The 25,010-nt window shown below is 33.9% G+C and overlaps 1 protein-coding gene across 1 annotated transcript in view; it reads right to left on the reverse strand.

The window, feature by feature from the left end:
* LOC149803116 (transmembrane channel-like protein 7) overlaps positions 1 to 25,010 on the reverse strand; it is an 89,371-nt gene that overhangs the window by 52,886 nt on the left and 11,475 nt on the right. The window contains exons 3-7 of the mRNA XM_089952721.1: positions 19,889 to 19,970; positions 14,661 to 14,911; positions 9,864 to 10,018; positions 4,644 to 4,797; positions 1,837 to 1,998 (exon numbers count right to left, since the gene is read on the reverse strand). Coding sequence (XP_089808847.1) covers positions 1,837 to 1,998; positions 4,644 to 4,797; positions 9,864 to 10,018; positions 14,661 to 14,911; positions 19,889 to 19,970 — 804 coding nt within the window. The remainder of the gene's footprint in view (positions 1 to 1,836; positions 1,999 to 4,643; positions 4,798 to 9,863; positions 10,019 to 14,660; positions 14,912 to 19,888; positions 19,971 to 25,010) is intronic.

Raw genomic sequence — 25,010 nt, forward strand, 5'->3', positions numbered from 1 at the left:
GCACACATACAGATTTAAAATATTCAATCATTTTGTCACAGGTCATTTATGTCTGAATTCAGTGGAAAAACACAGCACAATGATGAAGCACATTTACTTTTCAGTAAGTCCCAATGATTGTACTGCATGAATGAGACAGACTTTTTTCCATATGCTGAGTATGTTTTCATCGCAATTGGTGCTTCAAAGGTAATGTTTAGTGGGTTTTTTTTACAGTTGTGGTAGTGGAGTGATGCTGTGTTCCACACATGCATCAGAAATTCAACAAAGGGTCAAGAGACAATAGAGATGCTGGTGTTCTGGTCTGATGACAGGGATTACTACAGAAAATGTGAGTGTTCTGAAGGATATAATTCTAAGTGAAAAGAAGAGGAATTTTACTTACCATCCACATACAAATGTCAGTCAATATCCGACGAAAGATAGATTATGAGATAATGCCTTGTCTGGTTGATCTCCGCAATCAGAATTATCAACAACAAAAAAGCGGATATCTCACAACATACAATACTCATGCTAGATGACAACATAAGCGGATTATGATATAAGATGGTTTGTTAATATGGACAAAGAAGTTGTTTATGTAACAATAGATACATTTCTGTGCATTTTGTATCAAGTTTGCAGCTTCCTTTCATGGGGCCTCTGAATTTCTCCACTCTAAACCAATGGTTGTATATACAAGTTTAAGCAGCCAACAATGTTGCCAATAAAAAAAAATTGCCAGATGGTATAATTTGCTGCCAATAAAAAGAAAAAAAATCATAGTCTGTGACATTGGTGAAGCCCTACATGATCCCAGAATAAACTTTTTACACATTATTTTGTGTACTTGTGCATTTAAATTTTCAGGAGCCATGCCACAATTGTCTTGTATTATTCATATGCGATCTCTTCCCCAAAATGTTAATAAACTTTTTTTTTGTGCTTTTAAGAAAGAATATTTTTTTTAATGTACAAGAAAATACATGTATATAAAATTTCGGGAGCCATAGCACGATAATGTTATATCCAAATTCGTGTTATAACGGAGCATGCAGGGTCACATTACATATGTATAAAACAGTGTGGCAATTAAAAAGACACAGACAATCATCTAGTTTGGTGACTCTAGCATAACAGAACTTGAAGAAAAAAACCCAACATAAACAATATAAAATTAAACGCAAAGTCAGTGAACCATGAAATACAAGTCACAGTGAACTGCATTTGTAATGATTGTGTAGTACTCATGAAACTGCATCCCCTCATTCTGATATAACAGTATGTATGCAAGGTTTTTTAAAAACCTGAGTGAAATGCAAAATATTACAAAGAATGTACCACTAATGTGCATGCACATACAAATTTGGTCTGCCTCTATAGCAATTAAAAATCAATCACGACATATTTATGAAGTGGATGCACAATTCTGACTGCCACACCATGACCATGTGATAGCCAAATCTGTGTTATAATTAAGTATGTTATATTAGGGTTTAAACCTTCTAATGTATGTTGTCATGAAGTTACCATTATTTATTTTTTGTACCTAAACCATGGTAACAGTTGATCTCTTAAAGCTGAGACCTCTGAAGATGGCACCTCCAAAATTAAAACTTTGTTAATTTTATTAATACATGTATCCCTTGTTTTCAATAAGGTTGAAAAGAGTTCTTAAGTTTAATAGAACAATTACTTCACTTATTTTAGATTTTGATCAAATGTTTAGTTTACTAGAGCATTAATATCATTCATTTAAGTTTCATTTTCTACTTTCTTGTTCTGATGTTCATCAGTAATTATCTGAATGCTAGTGCTCACTAACAGTAAACTGAGATTATATCTATCACTCACAACTATCAACTTCTCATTCACATAGAAGATAAGGTACAGAGATGCCCCCAAGATTCCAAAGCAGAGCAAATTGATCAAAAGTCGGATGAAAACCAGCTTTAACTTCTCCTTAGCTGTCCTGCTCTGCTTCTTCCAGTACAACCTCTGGTACTCCAGGTCAGTCTGAAAAAAACCCACAGAGGTCAACTTTAAATGTTGCTTATTTTAAGGGAACTCTTTAATTTCTACTAACTAAACTTATACAGAAGACTAAACAGATTTCATTTCAATGCTTTGTATTACATTTTACCCTTCTCCCACCCCACCCATGATCTGGCACTCCATTCCACTCCTGAATGACTGTCTTTGGGCCGTAACCCTAAATCCATTATAAATAATGTGTCTTTAGGCATGTATACTTCTGACTAACATATAGTTTAAACAAGCTGCTGTTATTGACATTTCTGTGCACTGACTTTTGACCCCTTCCTCTGGAACCTCAACGTAGGGAGCAAACAAATATACTCCTATAGCTTACCATTACCATATCACTACTATAGGCATCCCATGCATATTTTTCACAATTATACAGATTTTAAAGGGAAACTATAAAAACTAATTAATGAGATCACCTCTGTGTTGCTTTAAGTTGCCTCTTGTAGCTGCTGGAAAAAGTATCATGCAGCATTAAATTCCGACAAAAGTGATTTTCACAATTAAAATTTAGCTTCTTTATAAGTTTCTTTTAGAATATTATCTTCACATCATTAAAATTTAACATTTACTAGACACCATATAACCAGTATTGTGCTGACATGCTGTTTACAATGTACATATACATACAATATACTACGTCAGCTGCATGCATTCAAAATGTAAAATAATAATTAAAAAAAACCATTATTTTCTATGATATCAAAGTTGAGGTGCAAAAGGTGGTAAAAAACAAAGATTAAGTTTGTTTTTCTTATTTTGAAAAATTATTTTCTTTACATCTGCTGCAGAAGCCATTAATGTTGTCCATGCCTTAAAGGTCAAAATTTACTGAGTGAAAGTCACAAGCTTTGAATAACCTTAACCAGTACTACCAGCACAGTTCATGCTAAAGTGATTACCCAATGATTAGCAACTCCAGCTAAGGTCTTCCATAAAGTGCATACAGTAAGAAGTCTGCTGTCTAATTATTGTTATAATACACACTTACCCCTACAATATAAATTTAACCTGTTGGGCTTAAAGAAGCAGTGTGAGTCTATTGTTCAAAAACACATGGAGAATTTATAAACCAGTTTTAAAACTAAGAGTTTTTCTGTCTTAGTGACAGAAAGAAGGAAAAACTAGATCATCAAGTTGACCAGAAAAATCAAATGAGAAATGATCTCACTTCTCGTGATATATAAATGAAAGGAAAGTGGGTTACTGTTGTAAGAATTATGCACTATATCTAGATGGAGCAGGTCCAACATACATCCATTACAGTCATGAATAAACTGTACTGGATTAATGAACAGATCACACCGGATCAAGATGGTAACCACTGCAAGAAATTTACACCACTATACAAAAAGGCAATGGAACCAAGGTCTTCTGGCTTCATTATAAGTCACTAAGGAAACAAATAAACAGAGTAGCCCAACACATGGAGCAATATCCTATACACAGACAGCTGGACCAACGTAGGGTTATGAAGGTGAGAAAGTGGAAATTTTGTTGTAATGACTTTTTTATCACCAAAATGAGGTATTATAAAACCCACTCCAAACTGTTGCCGAGGATATAGGAAAAAGGAATGGGTGAGACACAGTGAGACTGTAGTTATATATATGCTTTTATATATGCAGAAGCAAGCACTAATGCCAGCAATGTACAATAGCTCTACAATTCACAGATGTGAGCTAAAACAATGACATGCTATTATTACCAACTGAGTATCATTTTCAGATATATGAACACACAAAGCCAATATTAACAACATAATGCACTGAAATAATAATTTCGATATCATTCATTAAGTGCTTTAGCAAGCATTGGTGGCAGTAAATCAGCAGATGGGTGGAGGGGATATCAAAATATCCCTAAATCTGATGCTCAAGCATGGTGATTAAAATAGATGAAAAGCAAGTGCTATTCAATCCTAACCAAATTTCAAAATCAGAAAACAATATATCTCTCAAGTTTTCCTGTCATACAGCAAAATCTGCATTTGCATTTTCATAGTTTCTTATAATACAAAATGTGTCTCCTAATTTTACTCTTTTTTCCAATGACATTCACATAATCTTAAATGCTGCCTTTCCTGGAGGAAAATGGAAGGCATCTAAACCATCTGAGGTCAGCTTTACAAGTAACTGAATATCTCAACTAAACTTTCAAAATCATTAATCAGCTCATCTAAAATTGTCCCTCTCTAAAAGGCAAGGTACCTTAAAAAAAAAACTTATAATTTCTATTTAAAGGCTTAGTGTCAATCACAAGATAATTTGTCCTCTAGAGACATAAATATAAAGATTAAATATTAAGAAATATGCTCAGATTCCAAGCCTAGTTGTAATATGCTTCTGAACTCTCTAAGGTCATTGACAATTCCAAATAATATTTTTTTTTTCTTTTTCTAGTCCTCATACAAATTTCTATATAAAGTCTTGAAGTCTATTTGAAGGAAATCTGTCATCTAGTCAGGCATACATATATAGATTAAGCATTAAGAAACATGTTCTGAACTGTGTATATATATATACCACTTGTCTCATGGACAGTTTCAAACATAACTTTCACTATTATATACTTTTCTTTCAATGGTCTTACCAGCACAGAAATCTATTCATTACCTCCAGTTCAAGTTTCAGACTCTTGTGTTTGATGGAAGCTGTAGATTCACTGGATACACAAAAGTCCCAACCACCAAATACCTTGTTAAAGAACTGGTGGGACAGGCTCCCACCTGAGGTTTCCAAAATACCCTGCTTCACACCTTTAGCAGAACTGAAACATACCCAGACAACTCTCTTAGTTTCTGCTAGTGACAGAGTACCTAAATTCCTTTGTTAAAAACAAGACTGAACAAATGTTTTATAGCTCAATACACATCTCCCTCAATAACTCATGCACAATGGGGTTCAAAAACATAAACAGCACTAAAAGGGAGGGCATGAGTTACAAAGGGACCTCTGAAAAAAAAAGTGATGCAATATCGCTGGACAAAAGCATGGGTGTGCAGAGAAACTGGGCTGTTTGATGGTTGAATACTCGTTGTACAATCGCTTTGAGAATAATTGTCAATAAAGTGCATTTTCTAAGAAAGTTAATCATTATTCTGTATAAATTAGATTTATTTTCAAGATGCCCAACATCTGAAAGATCGTTAACATTACTCCAACTGGTTTCAACAACCTTCACACGTACGCAAAAACCATTGTTAACAGTCTACTTCTGTGCTTATTATGTTATAGCTGAGCTGGAAGCAGGGAGTTTAAGAAGTAGAGAAGCAGATTACTTGTTGATACAACACAAAACAAAATTCCTTTTTTTTTAAACTAGCAACATTTATTTCATGTAACAATTCTTGATGTTGAAATTAAATTTTTGTACTTTACAGTTAGTAAAATAATGATGCCATGATTTCATTGCCAGTAATAGTGAACTACATCTCATCCTTGAGGATATCTGTAAACACCAATTTAGGATTTTTCTGAAACTTGCTTCTCAATAATCTCTATCTGTGAAACAATACTCTTTATTTCACCAAGTGTTCATTTCATTTGGTTGCCTTGCAACCTTTGACCATAATTATGATTGAATAGCTTAATTTTAGGTCGTCTAATTATATTAAGTGCACAATAATATTTATAAGTGTTCGATTCATCAACTGAATTCAGTTCATTTGACATGTGACAGAGGCCGCTAGATCTTATGCATATAGGATTTCAATGCCTTTTATCAATTCTTTTGTTCCACATCCTTTATTTAATACAAAAGATGCAGTTAACATGATAACACAAAGCAGGTCAGCTTCTAATTCAATGCAACAATACAAAAAATACTTTGTACATGGTTCCCACGCTTTTCTAAGTATACATTTCCAGTTTTTTTCCAGGATGAAATTAATTTTTTTAAGGTTAACATATGACCATTACTGAATGGAATTAAAGAACATTTTGGATTATAAAACATGCAGTTTCCAAATCTGAAGATGTTTTTCTTTCAAGACTCTCCAAAACATATATGTCAAAAAAGACGATCATGTACAAAACCACAAAATGAGCCAAACGAAACAAATTTGACTATATTCCCATAAAATGGCATTTAAAGCCATTTCAATGTACAGAATACAAATTCTAACTTTAATTTGCTGACCTGCATTATATTGCTACATGGAAACAACATAATAAGCATAAATTATTTTGTTTCCTTTCAAACCTTTAATTCCAAAGAATTCTAGACCAATATGTGTGCATGTTATACAATGTAAACATTTCCTACTACAGTATAAAAAAAAAACAATAAATGCAAAATTTTAGAATCTTATCTTGTTACGAAAAAAGTTTAACCCTGAAATTATGTGTGCCAATAAAATCTCACAAGACTTTTCAACCAACCTAAACTCATTAAGACTATTTGGTTAAAAATTCCATCTTTTAAAGACTGATGATTTACAAAAGGGTTGATTTAAATTTTGACAAAAGACCTTCAAAATTATATACTGTTGTATAAGCAAGGACTGAATTTTCTGTAAAATCAACTTTTCTTGTGGTTCAATAAACCAGTCCCCAAACCTGTACTGATACATGGGCTATCATCGTTTCTTAATATATAATAAAAGGGTCGACAATTTCCTATTTCTCATGCGTTCCATTTAAGATCTGAAACCAATGCTTTAAGCTACATGTCACTGTGTAATAGTTTCGCACCAAAATTCAGGTCAGAGATTCGAAAGTTTTCTAATCCAGGTTTCCGCCGAATATTCCAACCCTATTTTTCAGATTTGGACATTTTGGATATGTAGTGTGGGTTCAGAGTAATTACATAACAAATTTGGAATCTGCCGCCACAGTAAGATAGCTTACCAGCAGGCCTACCAAATTTAAACTAGGTTATATCGACTTATACCTGCATGAAATCAATAGGAAAATTATTTATTTTCTCAAAAATGGCAAGTATTATAATCGTTATGTCTTTAACCCGCTGACAGACTAGACGAAACTCAGCATAGATGAAACCTGACCCGGTACTCGCCATTTGCGTTAATAGTCACATTACTTCACATATCTCAAACAACGACATCGGAAGTCCATTAGTCACGTGATATCAACAACAAACTCATTTTTAATGTTGTTGTGCAAAATTTCAATTATATTAAATGAAAGTCTGATACCTTCTGTAAAAATCAGAAAGAACATATAATTCTCAACATATTTATTTCGAGAACAACTACAAGAAACTTGGCCAGTCTGATTCGTCAAGCAGAGTAGTCTGGTTACCTGCTTCATGAGAGAGCACATGTCAACGTGGTAATAACATGATACAACAAAACTCTGAAGTTGGTCTTGGAATAAATATAGAGAATTTTGTGCTCTTTTATTTTTGTATTTTTATTACAACCAGTATACGGCTTTCATTTAATTTTTTTTTCCTACAATATTTGAAAATGATGGTTGTGAGATTCTGTGTGCTCGTGCGATATGCTATCGAAATCGCTAGTACCAGCTCAAATTTCATCAACGCATTAGTTTCATCGTCTTTCAGTAGATTAAAGACATAATGATTTTAATACTCTAGCAATTTCCTAGAAAATAAATAATTTTCATATCGATTTCATGCAGGTATAACTCGATTTAACAATGTTTAAGTTTGCTAGCCCATCCGCTAAAGGGCTATGCTTTAACGCCACCATGTTGGCCTCTTGTGATGCTAGACTGGTTTTCATACCTTCCATAATAAATTTAAAAAATACGGATATCGACCTGTCTTTGAAACAAAAAGTCTACTAGGTGAATCTAATCCAATGAGTGTTTGGATTGTATGAACAAATATATTTATGGCAAGCACCCAAATGATCCATACTGCAACCTTCTAATATTCTGGTAAGAAATCGACAAATTAAACTCACAATCAGTTCAGTTACGACTCAATTACATAATTGTTTCGGGCGTCATGTTGTGGGGGAAAATTCCTAGGTTTTTCCAAACTTTCGTCAATATTTGCAAAATTCAAGGACTTTTCACGGTTGGGAATTTTTTAAAAATTTCTCCCAACTTTTTCCTGATTTCCTGGCAGCGTGGGAACCCTGTTCTTAAGTCAGATTTCAAAACATGGTCGCCACTTAGGTTATCAGAGAAATGCTCGCTGACATAGCTGTTACAGTAGATTGACACATTTTATGTTTTAATACTAGAGGGCACATTGCAACTATCATCATTACAAAATACCCAAGTAAAAGATTGAGCTAAAATACAAATATCACTTGATAAAAAAACTTATTTTATTGGCTTTTATTCATGAAAGTACTGCCTTTAGTAGACGTAAGTGACATTTTTATTCGTTGAATTTTATTTACAATATTTTAAGAATTTTGTTTGGATAGAAAATGTAAAAACATTTAAGACTGATTAAAAGTTGACAATTTCATAATGTTGATTAAAATTTCCCATTCCTATCTACAGTTTTCAGTTTTCGATGATACAATGAGTGACATATCAAAGTTTCAGTTACCAATTGTGATCGTGATTTTCTTAAAGTTCAACAAATAGGGGTCAATTTTTGGGTAATTTCTAGTTAAAAAAGATGGGATCCATGCCTGACCTTGTGTTATAAGCAGGTTTGCAAGTTATTAGAGCGTCAAGTTATCGAGGAAGTGGTGTATTGAGCAGTGTTGCATTTATGATGAAAAACCCACAGTATCAATTTAAATCAGACCTCAAAAGTTAAATATCTCTTAAGTAAATGTCTCATGATCTGTAAAATGGTAGTCACAGAAGCAAGAGTTTTGTTTCCTTTTTCTTGTCATTTCTTCACTTCTTGTTTTGGGTGCTCCAGCATCTTTCACATTCTAGACTAAGCTAATCTATGAACCTTACATAGTTTTCAAGCCTAATTATTAGTAATTGATTAATCACAGTAAAACTAACGGCTTTAATTATTAGTTATTTGATTACTTTTAATCACTATTTTAAAAAAATATTTATAACTATTAATCAAGCTCAACAATCATAATAGAAAAAAATGTGATTATTAATGAATTAAACAAGCTGGCTGCAGATTATGTACATATAAACTTCCTTATATATGATTCTACATTTCATGTTACCAAGATGACAGAAAATAAATATTTTACAATTGCATTTCTATATATCTTCTTAACTGTGTGCACGAATGGTCATATACTTCTGCAAGAAATGACCAAATTCCACTAGACAATGAAACTAACGACTTCAACAAACTGTTGAGTCTTTACAAGCAAAGAAATTTACCCACTCATCTCAAAGAAAGGAGTCTACAGTGGAACTGATATCCTACTGGTTGAAATGTGAACATTCACAGACAGAAATTTTTAACATCTTTATTCATTTAATAGAAGGTGTACCATACATTCCCTAATTAATGCCCCTGGGGATGTTACATTTTCCAAATGGGGGAGGGTGTGTGTATTAGAAACAACATTCAACTTACCCATTCATACAACATCATGACCTTTTGCCAGTCTCCCTTACCTCCCAGCTCAGCTCCTCCACTTGTGACAATGAGTAATATTATACATTAAGTACAGCTAATAAATGGTACATATGATGTATGACTTTCAAAACCATTAATATAAAATTTTAATGTTGACACCATCAATGTCATTGTTCTAGGTATGGAAGCATATCAGGATAAAAATTTTAAGCATGATTTCAACTGAAAAAGGAGACAGGTACACTGATGATGTATAACTTTTCAAAATCTTTTTTGGAAATCTTATTGTTTACACAGACTGCACTATGCTGTCACTGCCAGAAAGGTGAAATCTATGTGTTGCAATTTAAAGGTGAGAGAAATAAATAAAGGTATATTACTTCTTGACAAGCAACAGGAAGCTGAGTACAAATGTAGCACCAGTGGCCATGAGGTAGGCAAGGGACATGTTGTATGTCTGTACTCCTCCAATTGGTACTGATAGACTCATATTGTAGTAGTTCCCGTAGAACAGCACTGTGTTCTCCAACAAACCCTGAAAACACAAAGAACTTAACTTACATTATGTTTTTCTGTTAAACTTGAGAAATATTATGAATATTTTCCAGAACTACTGATGAGATTTAACTCTTTTATATGCACCTCCAACCCATGATCAACAAGTAATTGATCTGGAACAATCACAAATGCATAAACTATCTAAAGTGGAATCAAATTCTTTACCATTCATGATTGGCTGGAGGGACTGCTCAAATTACCGGGAAAACTTACAGTGAGTTACATGTTGTTGTTGTTGTAGGGTTTAATGCAATTTTTCAGCACAAGATATGCTATACATGCTGGCCAGTATAACTGGTGGAGGAAGAACCCTGGAAAACCCTAGGAAGAACCACCAACCCATGAGAAGCTACTGGCAGGCTTTCTCACGTACCCATGTTAGTGGAACCTGAGACTTGAACCCATGCAGACAGAGGTGAGAAGGCAGTGCTCCAGAACGGTGAGCACTTTAGACCACTTGGCCACTCAGGGCCCCCATAGTGAGTTACGTACCATTCAAGGAAACAAAAGAGCCATCAGATGAATGGCTGCTTCACTCAATCTTCCATAACTATTTCATGAACATAATACTGCAATTTGATGACAACATGACCTTGGCCTTTGATCTATCAACTGCTGACACAATCAGAAGTTAGTCTTTCTCAAATGTAATGCAACTGTATGTTGATAAGAAAATAATTGTGAATGGTACATTATATACCCATCACATGATTAATAGTCCTTTACATAGGTGCCAATAGGGCACACTTGACCCTTCAGATTATTGAGCAAAAATTTGAATGATCTCAACCTTTGGTCAGGTATGTGGTCATAAACTCTTATTAGACTTGCCATTACTATGACTTCTGACCTTTAAACACATAATTTATAGGTTTCTTTACTATTCTAAATACAAACCATCTACCAAGACCGGTCAAAGAACTCACACTAGAACAAAAATTTATGATATTGAAATCAAATTATTCTACAAAAGCCATTTTTCTTCTTTTAGTCATAGCTGCCTTGACCTTTGACTTATGATCCCAAAATCAACAGGCTTCTTTATTTTTCAACATTGTTTCTTTATTCAGCTGCAGTGACCTTGATATCTGACCTTTTGGGCTCAAACAATCAACAGATTTCTTTCTTAAACTAAGTGCATGTTATCCACAAAGTTTGGTCCAAGTCTAAGTCAATGATGTAGAATTATAGGTTACTGCATTTGTATGGGAAAATATGAACAAGTTTTTTGGATGGAATACTGCACGACCTTGGGAGTGCAGTATATCCTTCCAACAAAACGAGTTCATATTTTCCCATACAAATGCAGTAACCTTTTCATTATATTCTCATTTTTTAATTCTACCTAAGGCTTAATTATATAAACAAAATACACTACAAGAAACAACGTAAATGAATGCATGCAGTATTCCAAACTAAATATACAAACGCATATTTATCATTACACAACAATTTTATTACTGCACACATAACTCTGCCCAGATAAATTTGAACTTAGTTGAGCACTTGACATAAGTTTCGAAAGAAAAAAGTGTGTCTAGTTAAAGGTGAAATTTGGAGTTATATTGTGAATGAATGTGCATTGCAACAACTTTTCCATCTGATCTGGAATGAATAGATTTTGGTATTTTTCTCGATTCTAGAAAATTTCATGATTATGGACTGGATTTGTATGTGACAATTCCACATGAAGCACACTGGATTGAAGAAGCTAGGGAGAAGCGTGTTGACATCTGCAAATGTGTTTCTGTTTCTGTCATTGAATGTTTGAAATCATAATGTGAGAAAAATATGAAGTCTTTCAATTGCAATTATCAAAAAGACGCTATGGAAATTAATGCTTATTTCATTTTGAGTGCAGTAAGGAGGATGTAATTGCACTTATCATCGAAATCACAGTACAATTTCGAAATGTGTAATACAGATTGAGAACCTATGACATGGCTCATGTAATTTGGATTTGCAGAACTAAGAAAGTACATTTTGTGGAAATTCAGGATGTAAAACTGTAAGTACCCGGTATATTTGTTTGCCATTCTTATCACCAGCTAAAGAAGACAGTATATGACTTGTCACTTGTATGTTATTTGTAAGGACCTTATCTTGCATTTGTTGTATACTGTAGCTAGCCTAAATCTGAAACATTGTATCAATGCAGAATGTGCCAAAGCAGCTGGTATGTGGCAGTCCACGAAACGTCTGTTTGAGTTCATTCAGAAACAAATTTAAACAACCACAATGTAAAGCACCTCTACGCGAGTGTACATGATTTGTTTACAAATCAAAAGTGCTGGCATCTGTGTCCACTGTTTGTTTACAGCAGAAAGTAGTTTCTTTATGCATGTGAATGCTACATGTGTATTGGCATGCGGGTTCAATATCAGGTAATATTGCACGATTCTGACAATGTAAAGTTAACGGGGAAAAAAAATGAGCATATAATAACTAATGTTACTGAATAGAAGCCACTTTTGTTTTCAGTCACAGTGACCATGACCTTTGAACTTTTGACACCAAAATCAATATGCTTCTTTCTTTTATCAAGATCTTACCTGGCAAAGATAGGTACTGTAGAAATGAAATTACTATGCAGAAAAGGAAGAGTTAAATGGACAAATGGGCAGACAAAGAGATTCAAAGCATAAAGTGCTCTGCCAAAAGGTGGATATATAAAAGTTGGGGAGAGGAATCTTAAGAATAATAGATTTATGATGCTTAACCCAAAATGAAAATGTTTACTCCAGTGAGAAGTGCCTCTGCCCAAGTGCAGACTAAACTATGAAGTTTAATGAAAATGAATGCAGGAAACTCAATATATTGAGCAAAAACCACCAAAAAATTTACAATATCGGCTCTACTGGCTTGGAACTCTCATATTTTGGTGACAGAATCAATAGACCATTGCCCCCTGTCAATGTGTCTTCTACCTATGAAAATCAAGCCAAGGAAATCTGACCATGCAGAAAGGAAGATCACATTTTCAGTTCAAGTGACTCTGACCTTGGACTACACAGCTCCAAAATCGATAGGCTTCTGCCTCTACCTGTATGCATGCCACCTGAGGTTTGAGAAAACAGGAAGCATGGTTATAATGTGGAAACCACCCTGTCTATGCACTGATGGATAAGGAAACATAGATTACTATATCAATTGCCATGCCTTCAGCAGGGGTAATAAATAAGAATTACTCAAAGAAAGGCACAACATAATGATAATCTAAGTGCATGAACAGAATTTGCTTTCTTACGTCACAATACAGTTTATACTCTAAATCCTAATTTTATTAGACATTTTATATTAATATGCACTTTTTTAAATTCTATCATTTAAGAGTACTCGATCATACTAATCTTAGTTATGTCTAGTTTATCCATAAATACAGACTCAGTTTTGTTCAGAAGCTGATTTCTCTCAGAATAAAACAATACAGTCTCTTAACTTTTGAAAACATCTTTTTCATTCTCAGGAATACCTTTCATCAATACATCCATGTGGCATATATGAGTGTATTGGTATAGGGTTTGTATTAAAAGACTTCTTATTGTTCCAGTTGGTCCTAAATGTAAATGGTGCCCCTTTGGACATTCAATATGGCCACCAGGAGTATGGAGTCTGCATTGAAAATTGCACCAACAGTTGCAAGATTTCTACTTATTTACCAAGGTACTTTAGCTAAACTGAATGCAATGGCTAGCTGGAAGTGTCAAAGGTTACTGTTGATGATAATGCTTAACATGTGCAAATGCAAACTACCAGACAAAAAGCAAAGATTTATCAATATATTTTCGCTAACTTTACATATCTAAAGGGGGGCTGAGAAAGATGAGCTTTATTTTTCAATACAATTTACTAAAATCACAATGTTAGACTGGTATTCTTATCTTCTGTACAAGAAAAGATACTGATATGGAGTGGAATAATGAATAACCAGTCTTCCTGACTAATCCAGTTGCCTAAGCACTTGGACTGACTATTATGTTTAGGGCAAGTACCCAAATGATCCAATTGACTAAACAGTTCTGCAACCTCTGAAAATTCTGGCAAGAAATCAATAAATTTAACTTATGATCAGTTCAATCATGACACAATATAATGGTTTTGCTGTCATCAAGTTATGGCTGAAAATTCCCCGTTTTTTCCCTGCCATGTCTTTGATCTTTATCTACAAAATTAAAAAACTTTACCCAATCAGAAACAAATCTGATATTTCTCCCGACTTTTCCAGATTTCCAGGTGGTATGAGAACCCTGAAAATGGCTGATGCTCAATTAAAATATCTTAAGTAGTTCAAAGGTGAAACTCCAGGTAAGAATACAACTCACATGATTACATTTGGCAATGTTCCATAAAAATCTATTAACCATTATAAAATGCTAACAGATGGATGGCAATACCATAACAAAACACACCTAATTTTAAAGAGATGAATGTAAAAATCTTCAATCGAAACTGCACGTCTTATAAACTTCATATAATTAAAATATATACATGAAGATAAAAAGTAAAAAAATTCCATTACAGGATAAAATTAAATTTTGCAGTAAATTTCAAGACAATTTAGCTATATAAGCTCCATTTGTTACAAGAAGTATCATATGACATGCTGCAAACATACTTACCGTTCCCTGAAGTATGGACAGAGCTATATCTCCCGCACTGGATGAGTTTCTTTTAAGTTCTTCTGTGTGTTGCTTGTAACTCACACTACAATTGTATGTTTCACTGTACTGCTTGTTGTCAATAGAGACATCTGGGAGAATGAAATGTGGAATGACAACGACCCCAAAAATAATCAGGGTCAGATACAAGTTCAGAAACATCAAAAAGCGCAGAAATCGAAAGTAGGAAACTGTGGAACTGCCAAAATGACCTGCACAATGAAGAAAGAATGTATTTTTATAGTTCTTACATATTTACATAATTCTTACATATTTTAAGTGACTGAAGTAAATATTTAGACAAAAATGTAACTTTTAGTCCACTGTCAGTGCCACATAAGACCCCAAAATACAACTGTAGTTTAAATAAGTAATTTAGTACTAGTATGCTAATATGGTCGAAGATTAGTTTAAAGGACACTTTTCAATCCTATTACAATTTTGTTCTCTTCACAGTATGATACATTTAGACCTGACATACAGTAATCAAGCTGACCTTGATTCAATATCATAACAAGAGGCTAAAACGGGCCTGACAGTGCTAACATGGCTGGCATATGCCTAATAATCAAATCCAATATTAGCTGTACAAATTTCTGTAATGCTGTTGATTGCACATGCTATTTAGAAAAGTTTTTCATAGTTTCTCTATTGTTTCCTCTAACATGTTTCCAACACTGAAAGGCCTTTATGCCAGGATGCTGCATTTAAAGTTGGTCTAACACTGAAAGTAGTTCTTTTGATAAGTATCCTGTTATAAATAACAGTGGCAATATTTGGTAGTAGATCAGAATCTTTCTTATAATTTTAAAGACCTTCAAGCTGGGATACTTTTGATAAAAAATTTGGTCAAATTCAAGAAGTGGAGTGGTTTTTGAGAAGAAGTCAAATGTTTATTTTAGAAACTGCAGCCACCGCTGACAGTGGATTAGAATCGTTTGTACAAATTCTGAAAATGCTTCATGCCAGGATGCTTTCTGACATATTTAATCAAGTTCTGCCAAGTTAATAGGATGTCATTTAAATGTTTCCAATGGTTGGAAAATTTGAGGGTAAAACTGCATACTTTGTACAAAACCATTACATCCATTTATGATAAAATACTTCCTGATAATTTTTGAAGGTTCTTCTATTTTGAATAACAGAGGCCATACCTGAAAGATGATAGACATGATCTGTTCAAACTTAAAAGGCTTTTATTCAGCAGATTTTGAGAAGTTGTTTAAATGTTGTTTTCTACAAGCAACCTGATATTTGAAGTGAACTGGCATCATTTAATCAATTCAAAGCCCTTTATGCTATGATGATTTCATTCAAAGTTGGTTGAATTCTGTTCAGCATTGATGAGCATTTTTTGAGTTGCTGTTTAAAGGAGTCTTCTTTTTTAACAGTGGTGGCTTATTTCATGGCAGATGGGCATTTTTTGCAAAACATTAAACAAACTTGGAAGACCTTAATACACTGTACTAGTATGCTTTCAGTCAAATTCTATTGAGTGGTGTTGTTGAAATGTTTAATGTTTTTATATTTTTAGTAAAGATGGCTACGTCTAATAGCATCTCAGTACTATTTCTACAGACTCAACAGCCCTTCATGCCAGGATGCTTTCTGTGAAATCTGGTCCAATTCCATTAAGCAGGATGTGTTTTGAAGATTATTTAAAGCTTTTTCTTTTTAAATTAACAGTGGGCATATATGAGATAATTCAGCATCATTGAAACCAAAATGACACTCATTTATGTAAGGATGCCTTTTGCCAAGTTTGGTCAAATTCTCTTGTGTGGTTCTAAAAAAACTGCATCAAGCATTTTTTTAATTAAAATAATGGTTGAAATATCAAATGTTGAATCAGTCTCATTTGCTGAAAATTTTAAGTCATTAATACCAGAATGCTTTCTGTTAAATTCAGTTAAATTCTGCACAGCAGTTCTTGGGAAGTTGTTTTTCACAGTTTTCTCATATATTTTAACCACAGCATCCATTATTGAGTCTGGAATGACATCACTTGTACAAAATTTTAAAGTCTTTCATAACAGAATATTTTCTTTTAAATTTGGTCAAATTTTGACAGTGGTTCTTGAGAAGAGGTTTTAAAAGTGCCTATAGTTGGTAGTGGAAAGGCATCATTTCTATAAATTTAAAAGCTCTTTGTGACATGATGTTTTCTGTCAAATCAATTCAGATTCTGCTCAAAACATGACAAAACATCATTTAAACTTTTATTTTAATTTTAGCAAAAGCAGCCTAATTTACAGTGGAAATGCATGATTTGTATAAATCTAGAAGCTCTTCATGCTGAAGTGTTTTCTGTAAAATTTGGTAAAACTCTACTTAACAGTTCTTGTGAAAAAGTTGTTTAAAGATTTTTTATAAATTAGCTAATGGCAGCCAAATTTGATGGCACATCAACATAGTCTGTACAAACTTGTGAGCTCTTAATGCCAGGATGCTCCCTCTCAATGAAATTTGGTTTTGAAAAGTCAAAAGCAGCAATTACTAACAGATGGAGGATGCATGATGCACAATGGATACATGACCATACTACAAGCTCATTTAATTTATTGCCAGGACCTATAAATATTATTAGGGACCATGCCTGGTGGGGGGTACTTTCGGGTTAAACAGTCCTGTTAGGTTTTGTTATTCACACCAATGTGCCCAGAAATTAGTCTCAACCCAAGAACCTTTAAAATACAAACTTGCCCCTAAGCTGTACCATTCATATATGGCAAATCAATAATGTAGCAATGTGTTTATATGACACCAATATCCCCATGAATGTAATGCAATTTAAAAAACCATGGTCCAACAAAGTTGTGAGTAAATCAACATGCTTGTGAACTTCCCAGTTGGGAAGGTTTTTTCTGTCTGCAGAGTTGAGAGATATCTCCCATCAGTCACTGAAATATGATGTGCATGCAAAATTATTTTTGAAATTTTTTTTCTTCTTACACCTTAGTTTTAATGTAGTATATTTAGGGTAACACTGCCTCTAATCATGTCATTGTGAAATAGCTTAAGCAGGGCAGGATAATTTAATTACTAATTTCAACCAGCAAAAAATAATTAATATCCCTTTGCTTCTGTTAGCAAGGTCTGTTGGCTTCAGTATTTAAAGTTTGTTGAGATGGATTATTTTATGTGTGAACAGGAGCAATTCTACTTAATAGGATTAAAGATATTTAACTGATTATGGTTGGGTTACTAAGGCGCTCAGTCAGTGTAAAACAATTAACATTACTTAGAATATTCTCTCTGGGTATGTTCTGCTTCAGAGCTTAAAGTTGTTAATATGAATTAGTCTATACTATATATGATGAAAAGTAATTTGGACAGGATTAATAATTTTAAACTGATTATAGTAAGATTACACAGGAGCTCAAGTGGCATAAGACATGGTCAGTATGACTTTTTGGTGTTTAAAGTTTGTTGAGATGTCTAAGCATGTGTTCTCCCAATGCCAAAAACTAAGCAACAGAAATACCACATTAAATTTACTGATGGATGGAAATGGTAATTTCAGTACAGTTAAATCAAGTTTGAAGGGACCCAAAAGGCATTCAGCTCTTCTAGTAAAGCTGATATTAAAATATGTTATAGTGGCTTGAATGACATCAGCGTCATTTCATGCAGAAACCCCCATCTCACAGAAGCATATTAATCATGACATTACTGAAATCCACATTCGTGGAATCTTAATCAAATATGGATAAAGGTACATGGGCTAAGACACCGTTTGCCAGCTTCATAGCTAAATATAAGCTCCTGTTCCTGGTAGCAGATAATGTTTCAAATCTAATTTTTTAAAAATGTTCCCTGACTCTCTAATAGTGCAAAAGTTCTAATCCAAACAGAGAGAAACTTGTAACTGACATAGTGACTATTTTATTGTCCATAATCTTAATTGTGTAAAATAAGAATAATAAGAATAATATGAATAATAATATGAATATTACATAAACTTGCTGTCATGAGCAACCACTTATATAACACCACTTATATAACACCACTGACCTTGATTTATCCTTTGTAAACATAAATGTAAACCAGACCATGGTACATGTCAGTAACAAGCTGCCACTGTAATGTTAATAACAGTCATTGTATATGTAATCTGTAATACTAACAAGTGATAATCATTTTCCAGATCTGACTGTCATTATTAAAGAGTGATGGTTGTGATGATAATGATGATAACAAAGATGTCTGTAAATTAGGGTGAAGATACAAAGGGTGTGATGGTTTAATGTATGTGCTTGTGCTCCATGTGGAGAATCTTACTGACACTAAAACATAAGACCCAAACACTACCAATGTTGAACCGTTCTGGCAGTCAGTGAGCAATCTGAATCCAGCCACAGACTGGAAACAATTTAAACTTCTTGGTGAATTCGGGAGAGTTGTACTAGCACTGACACATTCCAATGCAGACACTGAAAGCACATTTTCCTTTCTGGGTAAATTCAGTCTGACTCTAGAGGAAACCTGGATCCACTACTAGTATATCACCTCCGAAGTGTTGAGATCAACATTGATGAGGACTGACACCAATATAATCCATGCAATGATCTCCTAAGAATGCTAAAAATGCTTGTGGTACATATAAGGAGAGCATGAAAGGCAACAAGTTACTTTAAAATGGCTGATGTGATGAGATGAAGTGCATATTTTAATATTAAAATATTTAAAATGTGTTCAATTGTTGTATATTTTGTCAATCTATATTCTAAAAATCAGGTCAATGAAATTTAACCCTCCATCTATTATGAAAACTATGACCAAATTTTGGAAATCTCCTGATCTGTCCTGATCAATGTGAGCAGTCTTTTCTGTCACATGAATCAGGAGCAATAACTCTGTCAAGTCTGACTGAGAAAAAAAAGAAGTGAAAATCAAACTTGATCTTGGCCTGCTTGATATTAAGGCTTATCCCAAATTTCATTGCAATCCATGAAGTCCTATAAAAGATTTTAAATGGAAACAAAATTTGTGATGTACAAAATGTACATGATGTATGAATATAGCTAATATTAGCCATATAAATCAGCCCCGAAATATGTATTGGTAAACCATCCATCAATAACAATACTGGTTTGGGGGCTGATTTATCAGACTATGCTAACATCACTTGTGCCCATTGAAATAGGCACAAAATAAGAAGGAAAAACTGATGAATAATGAAAAGTTACCTTCAATGACTTTGAATGAACCTGCCCACACTTCCAGCTGGTACACAAGATTCCTGACATGACTCTTGAAATTATGCCAGGCCTGAAAGTCCAGACAAATACAATGATTCCTCACAATAATGATACTCTTGGGACTCAAAAAAGTGTACCATATTTTATTTTATGCTGGGCCTTGATTTACTGGATTTTCTCAGGTAAAACATCTTGATAACTCACTGGCAAGAAAAAATGTATTTTTTCACTATATATACTGATAACATTATGACCAAGAAATTTTTATTCTTAGATGCTTATGTAATCTAGCATTAAGTATATTCACTTCCCATTGAAGAAGAACTCAGTTCAATTGCAACAAAGTGCAATTTGTTTCCTTTTATGCTATTTTGCTTAAAACTGGAAAAGAGAAATAAGTTACTGCTTATATTTTCTGTGTGAATATTCACAAAATACAGCAGAAAATAAATGGCAAAATGCTGACATCATGCAGGATCCAGTAAAAAATCTGCTACTTCAATCTGTTACGCATGTATATAGTGTAATTCTAGCCAATAAATTTGAGCATAAAATAAAAAGAAAATATGCTTGCTATGAGTGAATAATGCATATATTTCATCTCATGGGTGAAAAACTTAAGTATTTTCACCCACTTGATGAAATATATGTTGTTCACTCATTTTCAGCAAATATCCTCTCTATATGTGAAGTCACCTTATACTGATAGCAGTTCACTGTCTTTTATATGGATGCAAAGTGAGGTATGTTCAATGTATCACTTTATAATCAAGGAAGCCTTATTCTGAGGTAAGTTCAATGTACTATGTTATAAGCAAAGTAATGTTATACCGAGGTAGGTTAATGTACATTATAAATGAGGCCATCTTATACTGAGGTAATTTCAATATAAACACTACATTCATCAAACATACTAAATCCATGATTACACCTCGCTATACTGATGTGCCTTGTAAGTAAATCTTTAATATTTTTATATTTTATAATTTATAATAAAGCATACTATTTATTTTTTTAATTAGAAATATGCTCTGGTTAGTGTATTTGAGAAACTTTCTGTTGCAATTTATTTAAATAAATCTCAACCAACTAACAATGATTTTGTTGGTATTTTGTGGATGAAACTCTTTCTGCATAATTTTTTTTGCAGTGATTACCATAACATCTGTGACTGAACACAAGGTAAAACACTTCTTATTTTACATCTTAAAATCATTATTATATTTTTTTATAAAAAATTTAATAGTGAATAAATTTGAGGTCACTGTCAGCATACTTGTATTTCATTGCAGCAGCATACTCTTATGTCACGTGTTTAGGCTTGAGTAAACATTCACACAAGAAAGAGTGAAAACAACAAGCTTTGAAAAAATATAATAATTTATTTTCCTGGAAAACTTCTGTAAAAATTCTAAAAAAAGATGAACTTACGGTTTTAAGAATCACATAGAAAATAATCCAAGAATAATCCACAAATCAAAATTTTTCAATTCCTAATAACAAAATGTTCTAATGATTTCAAGTTTGAATCCCAACAAAGAATCCAAGATTGAAGATGATGGCGTATGCTGTAATCTGTAGAGTTGAAGTCTACAGTTACTTGTAGAAACAAGAATTATCACTCCGGTTTTGGAAATTTGAATAAATTTTTATAAAAACTGTCCTTGTTCAACAATTTCACATGAGCACATATTTTCCAGGAAAAAAGAATTATTCCTTTTGAATCCAAGTAATTTGAAATAACTCCAATCCAAATAACCTGAAATAACTCCAAACAGCACAACATACAACTTCTAGTGTAAGAAAAATCACAGCTTCTACTGAGAATAATTCTCGAAAACAGGTTATATTGTCTTGTAAAACATAAGATCGGCAAAGTATGAATCTGAACCAGCATGCTTTGAGAGAATTTCAATGTGCTGGAAATGGCGGCTCTATTTGAAGCTCTCTTGGCTTGAATGACACAACTGGCAAGCCCACCCAAAGACTTGTTCTGACAGATAGATTGTTTGAGATAAGCCAAGCATCGGAAAAGGTGTGGACTGTTGTGTAGGAGGGAACACTTGTACTGATCTATCAACAGGTCTAGAAGATCAATGAACCATAATCACTCTGCCACAGTAGGGCTATAAGAATGCAGTCTTTTTAGCAATGTACAGTCTGCGTATCGCCTTTGCCAAAGTACTGAAACTACTATTCTGAAAGTAGTTAATGATCTTCTCTCTGCTTTGGATAGTGGAAAGATTACAGTCCTAACCCTCCTTATTTGTCTGCAACATTTGACACAATAGACCATGATATATTACTTCATATATATATATATCTCCATCATATATTTGGCATTCATGATACGGCCTTACTGTGGTTCAAGTCCTATTTGGTCAACAGGACACAAACTGTGCCAGTAAATGGAATACACTCCAGCCCAGTTGATCTATGTTGTGGTGTTTCACTGGGGTCTGTTCTTGGACCTGTTCTCTTCATTCTATACACTCAGCCGCTCTCAAGTGTCTTCAACTGTCATCGAGTGTCTCACCAATTGTACGCTGATGACACCCAAATATACAAATCTAGCCACCCAACTGAAGTTGATGCTACTATCCAAGGTGTAGAGAGATGCATTTCTGATGTGAAATCATTGATGACATGAAACAAGCTGCAGATGAATGATGATAAAACTGAAGCATTCTGATTACAACACAAAGACTTTCTCATTCACATCCTTTATCTCAAACAATAAATATCAGCAACAGCAACATTAAATTCACACTGTCAGTACGAAACCTAGGTGTTACTCTTGACAGTACTCTCTCATTGCACCAACATTTCATGAACATGTGCAAGGCTGCATATCTTGAGCTGAGATGCATCAGCTCCATTCACAATTATTTTTCACTTGATGCCATTAAAATACTTGTGTGTTCCTAAGTACTTTAAAGACTGGACTATTGTAATTCAATTCTGTCTGGTTCATCTCAATATCTACTCCAGAAACTTCAAAAAGTTAAAAACACAGCTGCTCGGATCATTCTTAGAGTACCACAATCAGAGCACACCTCCCTCCTGCTCTGTACCCTACACTGGTTATCCATTCGATCCAGAATCAAACACAAAATTTGTTCTCTGTGCTACATTTCACTGACGGGCTCCAGTCCAACATACCTATCCGACCTCACCCATGTGTACACACCAGCAAGGTACTTACGCTCCTCTTCTGACATATTCTCATCGTTCCCACTATGAAATGAAGTCATATGGGCTTTCTGTATGCCAGGGCCCAGCAATGTGGAATGAACTGCCCACTGAACTTAGACACAAAGACACAGTAATCTCATTCAAGAGCTCTCTTAAAACTTGTCTATTTCAATTACAAGTACATACTTAAAGAGCTAATAATGTTTCCTTACCTTCAGTATTTTCAGCATGTTTTCTGTTTTCTAATTTCATGGTGTTTGTTTTTTGTAATCATGTCCTTATGTGTTGTCCAATGTTATAAAGTGCTTAGAGCTTCTGAAGATTAGGCGCTATACAAAGTCCTCATTATTATTATTATTATTATGTGGGCAGCTGAGGTTCATACTTTTGCAGAATTTGAGGTAACAGTCAGAACGATGGGATAGCACTGGACTACTTATGCTTTCTGGTTAAGGAGTGGAAAAATGTACAGTGTGTAACAAGGTAACCGGGTTGGATTTCGGATTTATAACATAACACTTTTGATGGTGATACAAATACAATGTTTAAGGATAAATGACTTGAATGAGAAAAGAATTATGATTAATAAGTGCATGTATAAGATCAAAATATTGGACAAATTAACATAATCTGCATGAACCTAATAATGCAACAAACGATAATACAAATAAATGACCTTACACAATACAAGGACAAAGGTGAATGATTAACTAATTTCACACGACGAAAAAAATGATGAGTTTTACTCAATCTCTAAAAATTAATTCACCCAAATAGTGAAAAATGAAGTATTTTACTAAAATGGTAAAATGATGAAAAAGGGACAGATATATAAAATATCTTTACAATCCAAAAACACTGGGTATTACAAACCCCAAAATTAGCCCATGGCTGAAAGATTATATGCTTGGAGTTACACACTCTGTCAACATTCAATTCCTTGGTCAATCAAGCAACCAGCACCCACCCATTGGTCAGCAACACCTGATCACCTGCTACTCGACCAGCAACACTGTTCACTCAGCTCTATGGCTGCCATGGTTTACAGCTGTTATGGTATGGTCAACTTCTACAGTTATTTCTACAGCTGGTACAACATCAATTCCGATCAGATCTACAGCTGAATATGTGCAAGTCCTTGGGAAGACTGTGATTTTAGTCTTACAGTGAGGCATTAATACACACACGATGCAGCCATACATCATCTGTGCGCTGAAAGTATTCGGTTTTTCCCATCAAAACCATTTTGCACATGTGGCATATAGGATGAACCAAACTCACTATTTCGAAATATTGTACAATATACATAAATCATCTTTGGGTATCATAGTACACAAAATATGAAACCTGAGTACATGTATTTAATAAATAAAGGGATTTATACAATTCCGTGACACAGGGAAGTCTGCTGTGGAGCCTGGTCACAGAAAGTCCACCAGAGGCTTTCCCCATGGTGAGAAAAAGTGACACTCTTATGGAACGGTGATGAGACCATTCCATGACGATTGTTTTGCCAACCTGGACAGACTGTCCACTAATATATTCTTCTTCTCTGGATTGTGGCACTTTCTCTGAGATAAAATGGTTGGCTATGAGGGTAATCCCTTCTGACACACCCTCCACACATGGATGTGTTGACAGTGATTGCTATATTAAAAATCCATTGTATTTGCACAATGTAAACAATTAATCAATTGTGAGGAATTTCCTTTTCTTAAAGAGAAAGATTATTTGATTATTAGCCTTTGGTGTTATGAAGAAACAATGCAGACACATACAATAAAAATAAGACATGGTATGAATTGTATTTAAAATATAATGGTGAAATAGAAAAAGCACCACTGAAATGATGTTGAATTGATTACTTAAGTGAATTACAAATTTCCATTAAATGAGGTATGGCCTATGCAGTGTT

Source organism: Sinohyriopsis cumingii, chromosome 3 (assembly GCF_028554795.1).
Source record: "Sinohyriopsis cumingii isolate HCF-2022 chromosome 3, ASM2855479v2, whole genome shotgun sequence".
In the NCBI taxonomy this organism is placed as follows: Eukaryota; Metazoa; Mollusca; class Bivalvia; order Unionida; family Unionidae; genus Sinohyriopsis; species Sinohyriopsis cumingii.